Below are 13520 nucleotides of genomic sequence, written 5' to 3' on the forward strand. Positions count from 1 at the left end.
CAATACTCTCTTCCAAAGGAAAGAGAAAAAACAGAACCGGACTCCCTTAAACCCTTTATACCGTGGGGTATCATAGTCGTCGCAAATCTATCGCTAACATTTTAGTGTTGATCCGGTATTTTTCCAATTGATATGCGACAGAAAGGGTTAAATTGGTAACTCTAAGAAAAATCCAGATGAATCCAGACGACGGAGAAAGATTGCGAAATGTCCGTTGAAAGGTAAGGAAAAACCGATGAAAATCAGCAGACGGTGTATCCGTGGAGACGCGACGATCCACCAGCCCACTCAGGACTCGTTTGCCTAACTTCCGGTGGTGCGCCAGTTAGCCCGTCACGAACCGTTCCACTATATATGCCCTGAATAATGCATACAGAAAATGGCACGAGAAGCGCATAAAACGATAAAAAGGGAGGAAGAAAAAGGCAAAAGCAAAGAGATACTCGAGGAGAAAAGGATTAAGAGAGAAACATCCATGGAGATTGAAAGAGAGCGAGATTCGCAGCATCTTTGTGTCTGTGATGCAATAAACAGACAGCAAGGATCAGACAACTGAAAGAAGATGAACGAAAGCAAAATTTTCTTCTTTCTTTTTTTCTTTTTTTTTTTTTAATGTACAAATAACGTTTCGTCAATGTGGATCAACCGTGAAAATATGAGGCTGTATTTTTCAACGATGTAAATGATTTTAACGAGCGTTTCCTTCAGGAGTGTATATACGATCAAAAACGATTTTTGTTAGCGACGAACATGGCAAACGAATTTACCGAAGCGAATACTCATCGTACCCTTTCGAACAATGAGAAGGATTGCGAAAGGGCTTGGTGCACGTAATATGTAAATAGTTGGAACCCGAGGCGTTTACGTCTGAGGGTTCTATAAAGAAGGAAAGGATCAGAGAGTGCTCGAGGAGAAGGGCGAGGAAAACGAGGCTGGAAACGGGAGATAGAAACACGGCCGTCGGGGATCTCTTTGAACGGAGAGAAATTCAATTTCGAAGATAAATTTATTTATTGTCAAATAATTGCCAAGGAAAATTATAATCTAACGAATCGAGGAGAGAACAGGTAGTTAAAAGTGGATAAATATTCTTTTGCTGAATCTAAAACAGCCAGGAAACGCGACCCACACTCGAAATGGTTGTTGACGGATGCAGTAGCTGCAGTGTATCGGAACGCTATTAGTCGGTGTATCAGGATGCAAAGGCTCGTTAAAATCAAAGAGTGTCACTGTGAGCTGTTCTTACGAAGGCGACTGTGACAAGGAAGAAGGGTGAGCAGAGTTAGGAGCTACCCTACCCCAACTTCTAGGGACGATGTATATTCGGCAGGATTTGGTCGTGTGAACAGGACTGTCTGGCATCGATCGAGCCCCCGGTCGGGGTGAGGTTTTGCTGTGGGAGGATAGAGGGGTAGAGAGCGAGAGAGGTAGGTGGGTGGAGGCGGAAGGGGTTGGGAGAGAGCCTACCCCAACCTCTTCTCCAGGAGGCCGCCGCGTATCGTATCGACGACCTCTACTACTACTACTACTACTACTACCACCTCGCGTACTCCCGTGTTACCCTACGTCATCCCTTTCCTTTTCTGCTCTCCTGCAGCCCTCACTCATCCCTCCTTTAGCACCACCTCTGCCAACCGTCCTCTCTTTTCCGCCTCGTACCACACGTCTGCAGGATATTTTTAAGGAAAATTGACCGACCCTCTGACTGCCTTTCTTGCCGCGGCTCCTTTACGTCCTGTCTATCCCCTTTTCCAGCTCCTTTTTTCAGCATTTTCTTTCACAATTTTACTACCCTCCCTCTCGTGTTTGCTTCGATTAATTGAGCGATTGCGCTGGTCAAAGATATTTTTGCAATAGCCCGTTCCACTTAAACGGTTAATAGCAAGGATCATTAAAATTTGAAGGTATTTACTCGGGCCGGCTATCCTTGGCGAGTTTCGCTGCCTCTGTTCGTCCTCCGGCTCATGGTCCTCCTCTTTTCGCACGTACTCGACCACGAATGTCATTATCCACCTCCTGAGAGAGAGCCGCAAGTGTACCGTCGTGGTTTCCAGTTTCCCTTGCCACCTCTGCGCGATCATCCTCCCTCTTTCCTTCTACCTCTAGTCGGGAAAAAAAATCCACGTGGTTATAAGCTTCCTAGCCGTTGCTGGCCAACTGTCCGCGCACGCTACTCACCTCTCGTTACTCGCCGGAGAGTGCGTCGCCCTGTGCTGCTACTATTCCACCAGCTCGGACAGATTCCTCGGATGTTGTTCGTTGTTTCCGTTTCAGACCTTGACCTCTGCTTCCCGGCAATGAAACGACCTATACCAGAGTGTTAAGGTCGTGATTCCTTCTTTCTCTTGAATGATCTTTCAGAATGGGGCTAGCGTTGAGAATTCTGGGGGAAGATAATTAGGCAACTCAGGGTTGATAATCTTGAGGCTTTAGGGGTAAACCGGGCTCTTACAGCCACGATTTATCAATCTTTTTTTTTCTTCAGGGGTCGAAGAACACCCTGATCAGCATCGACGTTGAGGGGAATAACCTCGAGGTTGATAGGTTAATAAAATTTTCTAAATAATTTAAATTGTATTACCATGTGCGAAGATAGGAGGATAGGGTTAAGATGAGCACTCGAACCCTATTGACAGAAATACGTCTCCCGGGGAAAGCCCACGTTCCAGTCGTTTCTAGGTACGTCTGTGACGTCCATGGCGACCTTATATACAGGGTGTCACATTTATCGTAACCAGAAATTTTGAATAGTCGTTGGTAAAATTCAACTATCCTCTGTATAACGTCTAGTTAGGGTGAATGGGATTAAATGTGCAAACACTGTCAATGGAATTAACAGACATCCTTGCAGCATTCATCAGATATTGATTCCAGAAAGCATTCCTTTCAACAATTGCGGTGCGGTCGTACGAAAGGCTATTGTCTCGGTCTCTGGGACGTCGACTTCGAAACACTCGAGCACTTTTCAGATGTATCATTCAACTACATATCTAGTTACTATATTGAATTAGACTGTAACACGAATCAGAGGTGTATAGACCATCGCGTTTATCGAATGGATTAATAAATCTGCAAAAGTTCTTGTCGAACGGGTTAGGCTTAGCGGAGAGCTATCAGGGAGTCCTGACAATTTCTCTTTGGATTTCGAGGAAGGAGAGATGTGTCAGGGATAATTCACAGGCCTATTGGACCTTCGGTTTTCCAAGTATCTACCATTGATAAATTTACAATGTCCCTCGGGACAGCCTTCATCCGGACGCGTCAAGCCAAGAGATTTCCAAGGGTTCTTCGACCTGCTCCATTGTTCCTCGTCATTTTCCTTTAAATAACTGTAGAGAATTGCACCTGCTCCAAGAGTGCCCCTTGTCAAAGAATCTAAAAGCTTTTCGGATAAAACACACAGATTGTCAGAATCTGTTTGTTCACAGGTCAAAATAATATCCATTCGTTCGTTTTTATTTTCGTAAATCACCGATGGGATCCGCGATTTACGTATTATAAATAAGGATTACCGACGCTTTGGATTCTTCCCGATAGTCTGGTAACTTTCAGAAGATTTTCCCCGAAAGAAATTTTCTCCTCCATTAAACGCGAACTCGCACGTGAAAGTAGGCAATCATCCCGGTTCAAAATTCCGCGTACACCCCGTATGTTAAGAGGAACGCTTTGTTCGGTATAAAGAAAGTGGAGGAGGAAACTCGGTGCATCTAAATATAGAAGTGACCGTCGCGAGGAGCTGTATAACCTTTAAGCGACGCTCACATCGCTCGTCTCGTAAATGATCGAGGAATTCGCGAAACGAAGCAGCATTTTAACGCTCAACATTCCGTTGATAATAGAACAAAGATTTCTCTTTTCCCGTTTAATTTATATACTATTCGTTTGACAGAAATTGCCATTTGTTAGTACAATCCAGCCATTCTCTCTTCGCCAGATTTTATATCCCTGATAATACTTTTTTAAATATATTCAATAAAAATAAACCATGGATAAAAGAGTTTCCCTATATATTAATTGAATGATTTTATTGAAAAAAAGAAAAAATTGCGAATGTTTGATTAAAATTGATTAAAAATATTTGGTACCCTTATTAAAGGTTAAGTTGCATGGAATCATAAGAAAGAGACAATTATTAGTTGATTCGCCTTATTCCGCCACGTACTCTATACGTCCGTTCGTTCGTTCACCTACGCGCGTGCTTCTTGCACGCCGACGTCTCGCCTATGCGACGTGTTTATGAGCGCGCAAGGAACGAAGCAGATATACATATGTACAAAGAGTTTCAAAAACTATGCACATTACTGTCGCAATCGTTTAGTGGAGGGGGTTTCGTCTCCCCGGACACCTTGAGTTCGGGGCGGGACCGCTAGGTGGCGGCGAGGTGAGAACGGTCTCTCGCAAGCGCTCGCCCGACATGCGGTTCCAATAAATACAAGTTTTGAACCGTGGTATGATAGATGTCTGGTGCAGGGATCGTCTGTTGTCAGTCCCACTGGACGAGTCTGACAGACGATCGCGAGACGAAACCACACCGTTTGTTTACTCGACTGCTGCTACATTATTCTTCTCGTCCGATCGGTTCAATCGCTTGCCTCTTCTTCTGAAACTTCCTGTATAGAATGGAGGTCTGGTTAACTGGCGCGTTCCGATGCCCCTCTATCGTCGCGTATGCGGTTCTTTATGGGACGACGATACGCGGAAAAGTATACTGACCGATTGGAAACCTTTTACGATCGACGCCCTGCCATGGGCCTCTTTCTGCCACCACGATCGTTCTCTCAAAGGAGCGACGTTTCCGCGTAAAGCTTATCATCGGTGAGTCACTGCGAGAACACTCTTTGTCGTCCGTGTCTGATTTGATCTTGACTAGAATCGCGTCGAAAGAACGAGATGATAAATGAGGAAGGAAAATAAAGTGAAGCGTGGGAAGAAGATTCGACGGAGAATCATTCCGAGCCCCCCATGTTCCTCCTCCAAGTATACAAAGTAGAATTTTGTCTTTGATTCGTTTTTCCGTCACACGAGTCAGATGTGAATTTGCCGAATCGTTACGTCCTGATCGAGCAAAGAAGAAGCGTGACGAAGCGACGAAAAGAGGGGAAAAAGGAGGGAAATAGATGTATAAGGGCCTTTCTTGCGGCGAATCGAGCACGGTGGGGGACTTGGAGACGTCCCTGAACGAAGCAGAGACTACTGGCCCAAGGACGTCGCGGGGCCCAGATTTTCTCCTCTTTCTCCTTTTCTCTCTTTCTTCCTTCCTCCTCTCCCTACCCACTCGACCCGACGCGAACCGCTTCTTCGATTCTCCGTTAAAGTTCATCGAATGTGTATTCCTTCTTATATTTTCTCTTTGCCTTTTGTTCAATTCCCGTCCGTCCTGTGCATTAAATCCAGCGCAACAAGCGAATCTGTTGAAAAATAAAGTAACGAAAAAGTTAACTTAAAAAATTCTTCTTTGCGCTATAACGTTGAAATTTCATGGATATTTTCAATAATGAACCGTGGAAGGTTAACCCTTTCACTACACTCGTGGCGAACTTAAAAAACTTAACCTATTTAACACCGACGGCCCGTGTCACGTACTCGCGATTATGTAATAATTCCAATTTGAAGATTACTAATTTTTCTAGCATACATTCTGAAAGCCTTCGTACGCGTGTACGTAAAGAAATCTAAAATTACGTTCAAGTGCTAATTATATATTTATATTCTAATCACTTATTTAAACTCCGAACGAAGTCTCGAGTGGCGTTCAGGGTATCAAAATCGGATAACCTTCGGATTCTATTGAAATAAAAATACAAACACCTTCGAAAAAGAAGGAAAGGATACTCGCGAAAGGGTTAACAGTTGCCCTGCTCGACGGTTGCCGGGTATATCGAGACGGGCATCTACGAGGCACGTTCATAGGGTCCCAGACCTTTCTTCTCCTTTCCACGCTTTCACCCTTGCCATCTCTCTTTCTCTGGGACCCCTCTCGATCTCTCTCTTCAACGCTGTTCCCTTCTTCTTTCATCCTATGCCCAACATACGTGCACACACGCAAGGGGTCGATGCAAGTGTACGGACGAATCTTCTCGAGTTGTGTGTCCTTCGAACCGTTGCTGCCCCGCTCGCCAGTTAGCAACAGCAGAACGGCTGGTATGGCCGGAAATACCGGGTGTTCGGGTTCTACCGGCTTCGTCGAAATGGGACCGAGGGACGTAGAATGATTAATGGAAGAATTCTACGTTAGTCAGCCTCGAAAGGGACTGGCCTGGCAACGAGAGCCAACCTTGATGTAGACGTACGATGTAGAGCCTGAACCGAAGTAAAAGGTGTACCTTGCAATGAAAAATTATGAAAATAAACCGTGTAATACTCTTGAACAGTTGACAATTGTTGGTTATTTCTGGAACACCCTGTATGCACGAAGTAATTAGCCCATCAATAGACAGTATGACATCGAACGATACTTTTGCATCAAACTATTCCAACTATAACGCTCTCCAGCTTTTCGCCCTGTTATTTTCCATCGCACAAAGTTGCAGGAAAATTAAATCGTCGGCGGAGGCCAGAATTCGAGTGCTCTCGAGCTCTCTCCATTATATTGCATCGATGTTTATCGTACGCTCGTGGAAAAATCTGGAAATCGAACAAAGAGAGAGTGTGCGACGGCTTTTGATCAATTTCACACATGTACGACGAGAATTTCGTGGAAATCATACACGTTAGCGGATTTCGTACAGATGTAATTTCACGCGAAATTTATCTAATCTTCGAAAACGTGCGATACACATAACGCGTGTACGACGTGGGTGTGTACGCCCACCCGATGTCACTCGGTAAAAATACGCTGGTCGCAAAAATTGGCCCGTTCATTTGTGACTCTATATTTAAATGGAGACTTTGGATACGTTAAGGATCACCAACACCAACGAATTCGCTCGAATAACTAAACGTTTATTCGCGTGGAATAATTATAGAGGATGACTAAAAAAAAAATGATGATTCTAAGTGAAATTAAACTGAAAAGCTCCGAATTCTTTCACGACAATTTATCCGTTTAAAATAAAAAGTATTAACACTGAAGGGTTAAGCATCGATTGACCGCCCTTCGATGGAGGATCCCACGTCAGAGGATCTTGGAGCGAGGACACGGAGGAGACGTTTAATAAAACATATGTATATTGCCGCTCGCCAGGACGAGACGTCTGGCCGTCCAAAATATCGATAACCCATTGTGTGTGTTCCACGATGAAGGTCGCGACGCATTTTCGTCGCATTAACGTCATAATACACTCGCGATTGTGTCTGGTGCATGCACATGCAGTCAGCCGCATGGGCGGAGCGGAGCGAAGCGTGTCGAGTGTGCTAACCGGCGCGGCGCGTCGCGACGAACGAAAATATTATTCTGTTTTTCCACATAAACACGTCTGTGTTTCGACCTTTGAAACTGCACACTGTTCTGCTCGTTTTCGCATCGTCCAATCGACAGACTCGTTTTCCTTTAACCTCTTAACAGAATCATTTCTCAACCGCAGTCAAGCTATTTACCTGGTTAAACTTGAAATAAAGAACAGTACATTTTCAAAACTTTCAGCGTTACCCTCTCTATCGAACGATCGAGGATTTCTATAAAAGGTTTATATCTACTGTAATAAATAAATAAATAAATCTCTCGTTTCTCATTGACACTTTATTTTACCGATGTCGGACAATTTTAATTGCCTCGTAATTGAAAGTAATCGCTCGTAAAGCTTCGCTGCGATATATTTATTACCGACAGCTCGTTGTTCGCGTATCGATATCTTAAAAGCAATAAAACGCGGAAAGGAAACGTTATCGTAGCGATCGGTACAAGAGAGATTTAAGGACAGGATTAACCTTAAACTTTATACGAATTTAGAATTGATAAACTAACGTAATTGCAATCGTTTTTGTTCCAGGAAAAGAACTCCTTCCTCAATTACAACGTATCCTGCATTCTTACCTTGCCACCTTATCAGCGACAAGGATACGGTCGACTGCTCATCGATTTCAGTGAGTATAACTGTCGTCTTTTTTACCTGGTGCCCGTTCAGCCTTGACGCGACCAAGGAGACAGGATGACGACATCCTACGAACGAAATCGAAAGGATAGCCGAATTAGGAGGCAGAGTTTATAGGAACGCCCTCGCGGCTTCCGTCGCGTGCTTTCGTTGCGGTCGTTGCGATTGAAAGTGTCTCGTTTGTCCACGTGCCACCAACGTTCTTCGTCCTTTACAAACGACTATCTTTTCTTCGCGATTTTCGTCGACACTTTGATAATATTTGCGAGACGGAAAACTTGCGAATATTTCGACTTTGTGCATGTTTCAGAGCAACCGACTGTACGGGCGAAATTTGGATTTCCCGTATATCGCGTATATTTTGACGAGAACTAACCGTCCATTTCGGAGTGGACGAGCAAACCAACGAGACCGGGATCTAGCGTGTATTTCCGAGCGAATAACCGAACCCGACCAGATAGAATAATTAAATGCATTTCGAAGCAAGCGGTATTAAAAGAACAGTGCTAAATACAGAATTTAATTATAATTCGTTGAATTTTCAAATTCCTTAATTAGCCTTAACGTCGTAGTAATAAATAATCGGGTGAAACAGATTCAGCTACTGAGAAAATATATAAGGCAAGGGGGTCGATGAACCTCGGCATTCCACTCCGAATCCTTGAAGTGCAGAAATCAATATAACCTTCCCACGGGTTGTATGCATCAATGACAATTCATCGCGTTTCCGAAAAAGCCATCTAGAATAGCCTGATAGTACGTGACGCGATCGATTTACGGAGTCAGGCGTTCGTCACGATTCAATTCTTCGGCTCGAATAGACTTTCAAGATCCGTTTCCACTCATTGTCCTCTCTATTTACGCGTCTGGAAACGTCGGTGAAGAGAGAACGAAAAGAAACAATGGATAGGAGAGAAAAAAAGAAAGAAAGAAACGAGGGTGGTGAGTTACGGAGGCGTCTTCACCAGGACAGAAACGTTAGTCTGGTAAGCTTAGCCCCACCCTTACGATACACAGTATACACCACGAGGCGTAGCGTTGATAATTAAACGTGGGCTTTTTGCCGTGACGTCATTTTCATTGATGCCGACCAGTGGAGTCGAGCGACGGTTGCTGGAGTATGGGTCGTTGGCGTAGGGGTAGCAGAGGGGGCCACGGGGCTAGATGGCTGGGCTTGTGGGTCGACGTACTATGCGGACGTAGCGGTCGGAATGGTAGTCGGTGGGGGGTTTAGCCCTGCCAGCTTTTCCGCAGGGGATGGCCGCGGTACGAGAGACGTAGGCGGAGGTTGGTGGTAGTGGTGGGTAGTGGTAGTGGTGACGGATAGTGGAGCGTAGGTTGGAGTGGAATGGTTAGCGGAAAGTGCGACGCCCGGCGTCTCGCCGCATCGATCGCGACCCCCACAAACCCCGTACAGTTGCCCGATGCCGTGCTCTCTACCTGCTCTGTTAGCTTCTACACGCTTGCAGGATGCGCTTATACATAGCCAGACCGTATACGTACACCTCTACGGACGAGCACTTCGTCTCGTGCGTGGGGTGTGTCCGATGCACCTTGTTCCATGGAGAAATTCCTAGCGAAAAGCTGCTATACAAGGTGTCTCGTATAAAAATATAAGCTGGGACCAGTGAAGATTCTCTTTGGCCAATTTTGATCGCATTTGTTAATCCAAAGGAGTTTGGAATTTCATGTATTTCACAGGTATGGGTCAGAATTGACTCGACTCTAGGCGAGGATGCCCAATGTACGTAACTTTTAACGAATCATCGGATCAAGACACGCCCCGTTCTTAAGCTTCCACATAGCGCGGGCTAACAAGGGACATTCGTACACCGATTTCGCAGCTGGTTCGATTCCGAACAGTGTATAGGTTTTGCGATCGCGTGACCTCTGATGACCTCCTCCCTACGGGTTACCTCGTAGGGCGTAGGATTGGCAGGGCTACCGACGCCCTTTTCCTCCTCGTAGGGCAGCCACCTCGCGGCCAAAGGGGATGAGAATCCACGCGAAGCTTCCCCGACACTAGGCGGCTGCTGTCACGCCGATCCATCCACCCTTCCTCCCTGCTATTGCTGTTACTCCTGCTGCTCATCTCCGTTGTTCTCTCGTTCTTCTAGTCACCATCTCCTCTGTCTCTTGATTTTCCACCGGCATGGTGATCCCAAAAGTCTGGAAACCGAACGGGCGCGTAATGAATGCGCGCTACCTTTCCGAAGCGGATTCGTTCGAGCGAAGCGGGAAGATACAGGGTGAGCCGTATAAATTTTATAGGGATTGTGATGAAATTTGTAAAATTTCAATAACTCAATCGTCGCTTTACATTCCTAGTTCACCATTAAATTAATGAAGGTTTTTCACACCATTCAAGAGTTAAGGAGTCAGGAGTTTCGTCGTATTCAAAGAGTGATCTGTGACACTAGTGTGACTCGACATATAAAGCAAAGGATTAATGGGGTCTTTCTATCTGGTATGAGATAATGCATCCCCTAGATTCTAGATGGTTGATGCTGCAATCATTCCATTTCTCTTAATGGAGTGTTATTCATATATGTCTTTACATCCTTCAAATTGAAAATGTTTCTTTTACCTTTACAATAATATGAAAAAAAGAATTTTCTCGGTATCTCTATGAAAAATAAGCTGGTAATAGTTTGCATAGAGCACCCTGTAGAGAGAGAGCCAGTGGAAAAGAATTGAAGGAAGGGTGGAGGCTGCAGAAATAGAGGGTGGTAGACTGTCCTCTCTGGCCGTGGAGACTCCACGGTCCAGGAGTTTGAAAGAGGAGGAGAAGGATGGTCGTTGAACCCCTTAGCCTCTCTGAAACCTCCTGGAATAATCCCGACACAGGATCAGGGTCCGCGTGAACCGTCTCGAATACTTGACGAAAATCGTCTCGTCTCCCTTGTTGATGGTGTTACCCTCCGACACCTACCACCACGCTCTTTATCTTCTTTCTTCTATTCGTGAAATCGTGGTATACTGGTATCGTTTCGACCTCAATCATTCGGATAATGAGAATTCCGCAGTTATTTCGGGAACACTATCGTTCGGTTTTCGTGGAACACCACGGTTTCCGGATGTTCTGGAAAGCAGCATTGATACTTCCGAGAAACGGAAGTCGCGAAATAAAATAAAGCTTTTCATTTTAATTATACCCGTTGAAAATTTTGCGGATTAAATCAGACGTTTCATCTACCGACGAGATTTACGATATGGCTGAACAACTCGATGCTCTATAAAGATACTAGAAGAGTCTTTGTAAAAAAAGAAAAAAAAAAGAAACACGTGTTAGTGGGATTCTTTCTTCGAAGATGAATGTTGATTATGTACTAAGTGATTGTAATTTTACGCGATAACGCCCACTCGTGACATACGTCGTGTTACTTCTGATACACTGATGAACCGATGACTTGTCTCGTCGGTTCTAGACATCTGTAATCTGTGTCGATTACGAGGCTCAACTCTTATCAATTTCCAAGTCCGTCTCGACATTAGAGTTAATCTCTCTTAACACTTTTTATAATATATTTCCTTTCGAAAATTCTTTACGTTCCTGGAATTGGAAGCTTTGATCTTTTTTTACCAGAATATTCGGCGATCGATATGCTGTCGCGTGTCTTTTTTAAGAGTAACGGCACACCGATGCAGAATCAATAAGATCGCGCGTGTCCGCTTCCTGCAAATATAACGGATGACCCATAAATGGAGGAATCTGTTGATGGAATTTATCTAATTAGTTAATTAGTTCACACGTGAGGAATGAGAAACCCTAAACGTCGCCAGCGTTGGGTAATTAGGCTGCAATAATGTATTTACTGAATTTTAGAATTGCAATTTGAAAATTAATCATTTTTAGAATTTTTAATGAATATATATATTGGACAATATTCTATTCCACAAAAAGTTATTAGTCTATGGAACTCGGCGACACGTATCTACAGACACGAAATAGCGTGAGAGTTTCCGAAATTATTTTCGATACGGCATTGCACCGCGGTAGTTGCATCCTTGGTCGGTCACTGACACCAGAAATGGCTTATAGCTGCGGCGTCGATTCAGGATGGATACTGGTATATTGTAACTGCATATGTGCACGTGAACGCGCGCATAGTCTCTGTACCTATGCGGCTTCAACGTCCACCACTATCTCGTGCAATTGGAATTTCATAGTCTGTTTAGTAGTCGGTGTGCACAAGGGCATAATACAGTTGGTAAGTAATGAGAGGATATTACGAAGGAGATGGTAACAAGCTCGAAGGAGTAGCCTACCCGCGACCAACCCTTAAGGCACATTTTCCACTTGACATTTCGCGTCGTTTCCATCAAAGATTTATTTCAGCCTTTGATTTATTTTAATTGACCGTTGACCTCTTAACAGGTCACGACTAGTTTAGCGCGGATCAATCACGATTGGAATCAATGTATTTTTTGCCCAGGTTACTTATTGACCAGGGTCGAGAAAAAGATTGGCTCGCCCGAGAAGCCTTTATCGGATCTGGGCTTGATCTCGTATCGCAGCTACTGGAAGGACGTTTTGCTGCAGTACCTCTGCAATTTCGGGGGCAAGGAACTCTCCGTTAAAGGTAATACAATACGGCCGCGAAGCACGCGCCACCGTTTTCGACCGACATTCGCCAGACGTCTCGGTGTTAACCCTTCGCGCACCACAGATTCTCCATCCCATTTAAATATTGATCATTCCCACGAATTTCATCCGACCGGTATTTTCCTTCATCGATAGCCAATTACTTAATTTTTTTATTTTCAATACCGAGTGAATCCCGAGAGTAGTTGGAAAAGCTTTGAAACTGATTGGGAATAGGAAAAACAAATTCAAAGTATTATACAAAGGGTAAAAGAGTGCAGCCACAGCAGTGCTGTCCAACAGAGCCGATTGTGCGCAGCCAAAAGAGGACCTCCATTGCTTCTCTTACGTATATATGCATCTGCTCGCAAATAGAGATTGAACGTGTATTTTATTGGTGTGTATGTATTACGGTGACCGAAGGAAGACATGAATGGTGGCAGATTGAATCACGCGACGAGGATCCCATCCATGGACAGCACTGATGTGTCTCACACACAAGCGCAATCGAACTTTCCAATGCATGAAGTCATCGTTTTATTTATTGTTTCTTTTTATCTTTCTCAGATATCAGCAAGGAGATGGCGATCGACTCGTACGACATCGTCAGTACCTTGCAGGCCCTCGGTATGATGAAGTACTGGAAGGGCAAGCATATCATTCTGAAGAAACAGGTAAGTCTGTCCTTTGTGATTCTTAAGTGACTCGAAGGATCCGTCGATTATACGTTCGTCGAAAATATTCAGCATCGAAAGGGTTACATCCAAGTATTATCATATGTATATTACTCGAGTGTTACTGGTTCAGGATGTCTACCCGTTTCTGGGTACCATTCACCGGAGTGTTCCGCGAAACGAAAGATTTTAAAATGGTCTTAGTCGTCTCCTCGAAAAGGAGATTAAGAA

At 44.4% G+C, this 13520-nt stretch overlaps 1 protein-coding gene and 1 long non-coding RNA gene across 6 annotated transcripts in view; one reads left to right on the forward strand and one right to left on the reverse strand.

Moving 5' to 3' along the window:
• The window catches only part of chm (lysine acetyltransferase chameau), a 41954-nt gene that overhangs the window by 8276 nt on the left and 20158 nt on the right, over positions 1-13520 (forward strand). For all 5 annotated transcript variants that reach the window (XM_034318353.2, XM_034318356.2, XM_034318354.2 and 2 more), the window contains exons 10-12: positions 7929-8022; positions 12467-12613; positions 13183-13289. In XM_034318353.2, coding sequence (XP_034174244.1) covers positions 7929-8022; positions 12467-12613; positions 13183-13289 — 348 coding nt within the window. The remainder of the gene's footprint in view (positions 1-7928; positions 8023-12466; positions 12614-13182; positions 13290-13520) is intronic.
• Positions 1-13520, reverse strand: part of LOC117601537 (uncharacterized) — a 25380-nt gene continuing 11860 nt past the window's right edge. Inside the window, exons 2-3 of the long non-coding RNA XR_013062260.1 lie at positions 2179-2307; positions 1-2102 (exon numbers count right to left, since the gene is read on the reverse strand). This is a non-coding gene — a long non-coding RNA (uncharacterized LOC117601537). The remainder of the gene's footprint in view (positions 2103-2178; positions 2308-13520) is intronic.

Source organism: Osmia lignaria, chromosome 6 (assembly GCF_051020975.1).
Source record: "Osmia lignaria lignaria isolate PbOS001 chromosome 6, iyOsmLign1, whole genome shotgun sequence".
In the NCBI taxonomy this organism is placed as follows: Eukaryota; Metazoa; Arthropoda; class Insecta; order Hymenoptera; family Megachilidae; genus Osmia; species Osmia lignaria.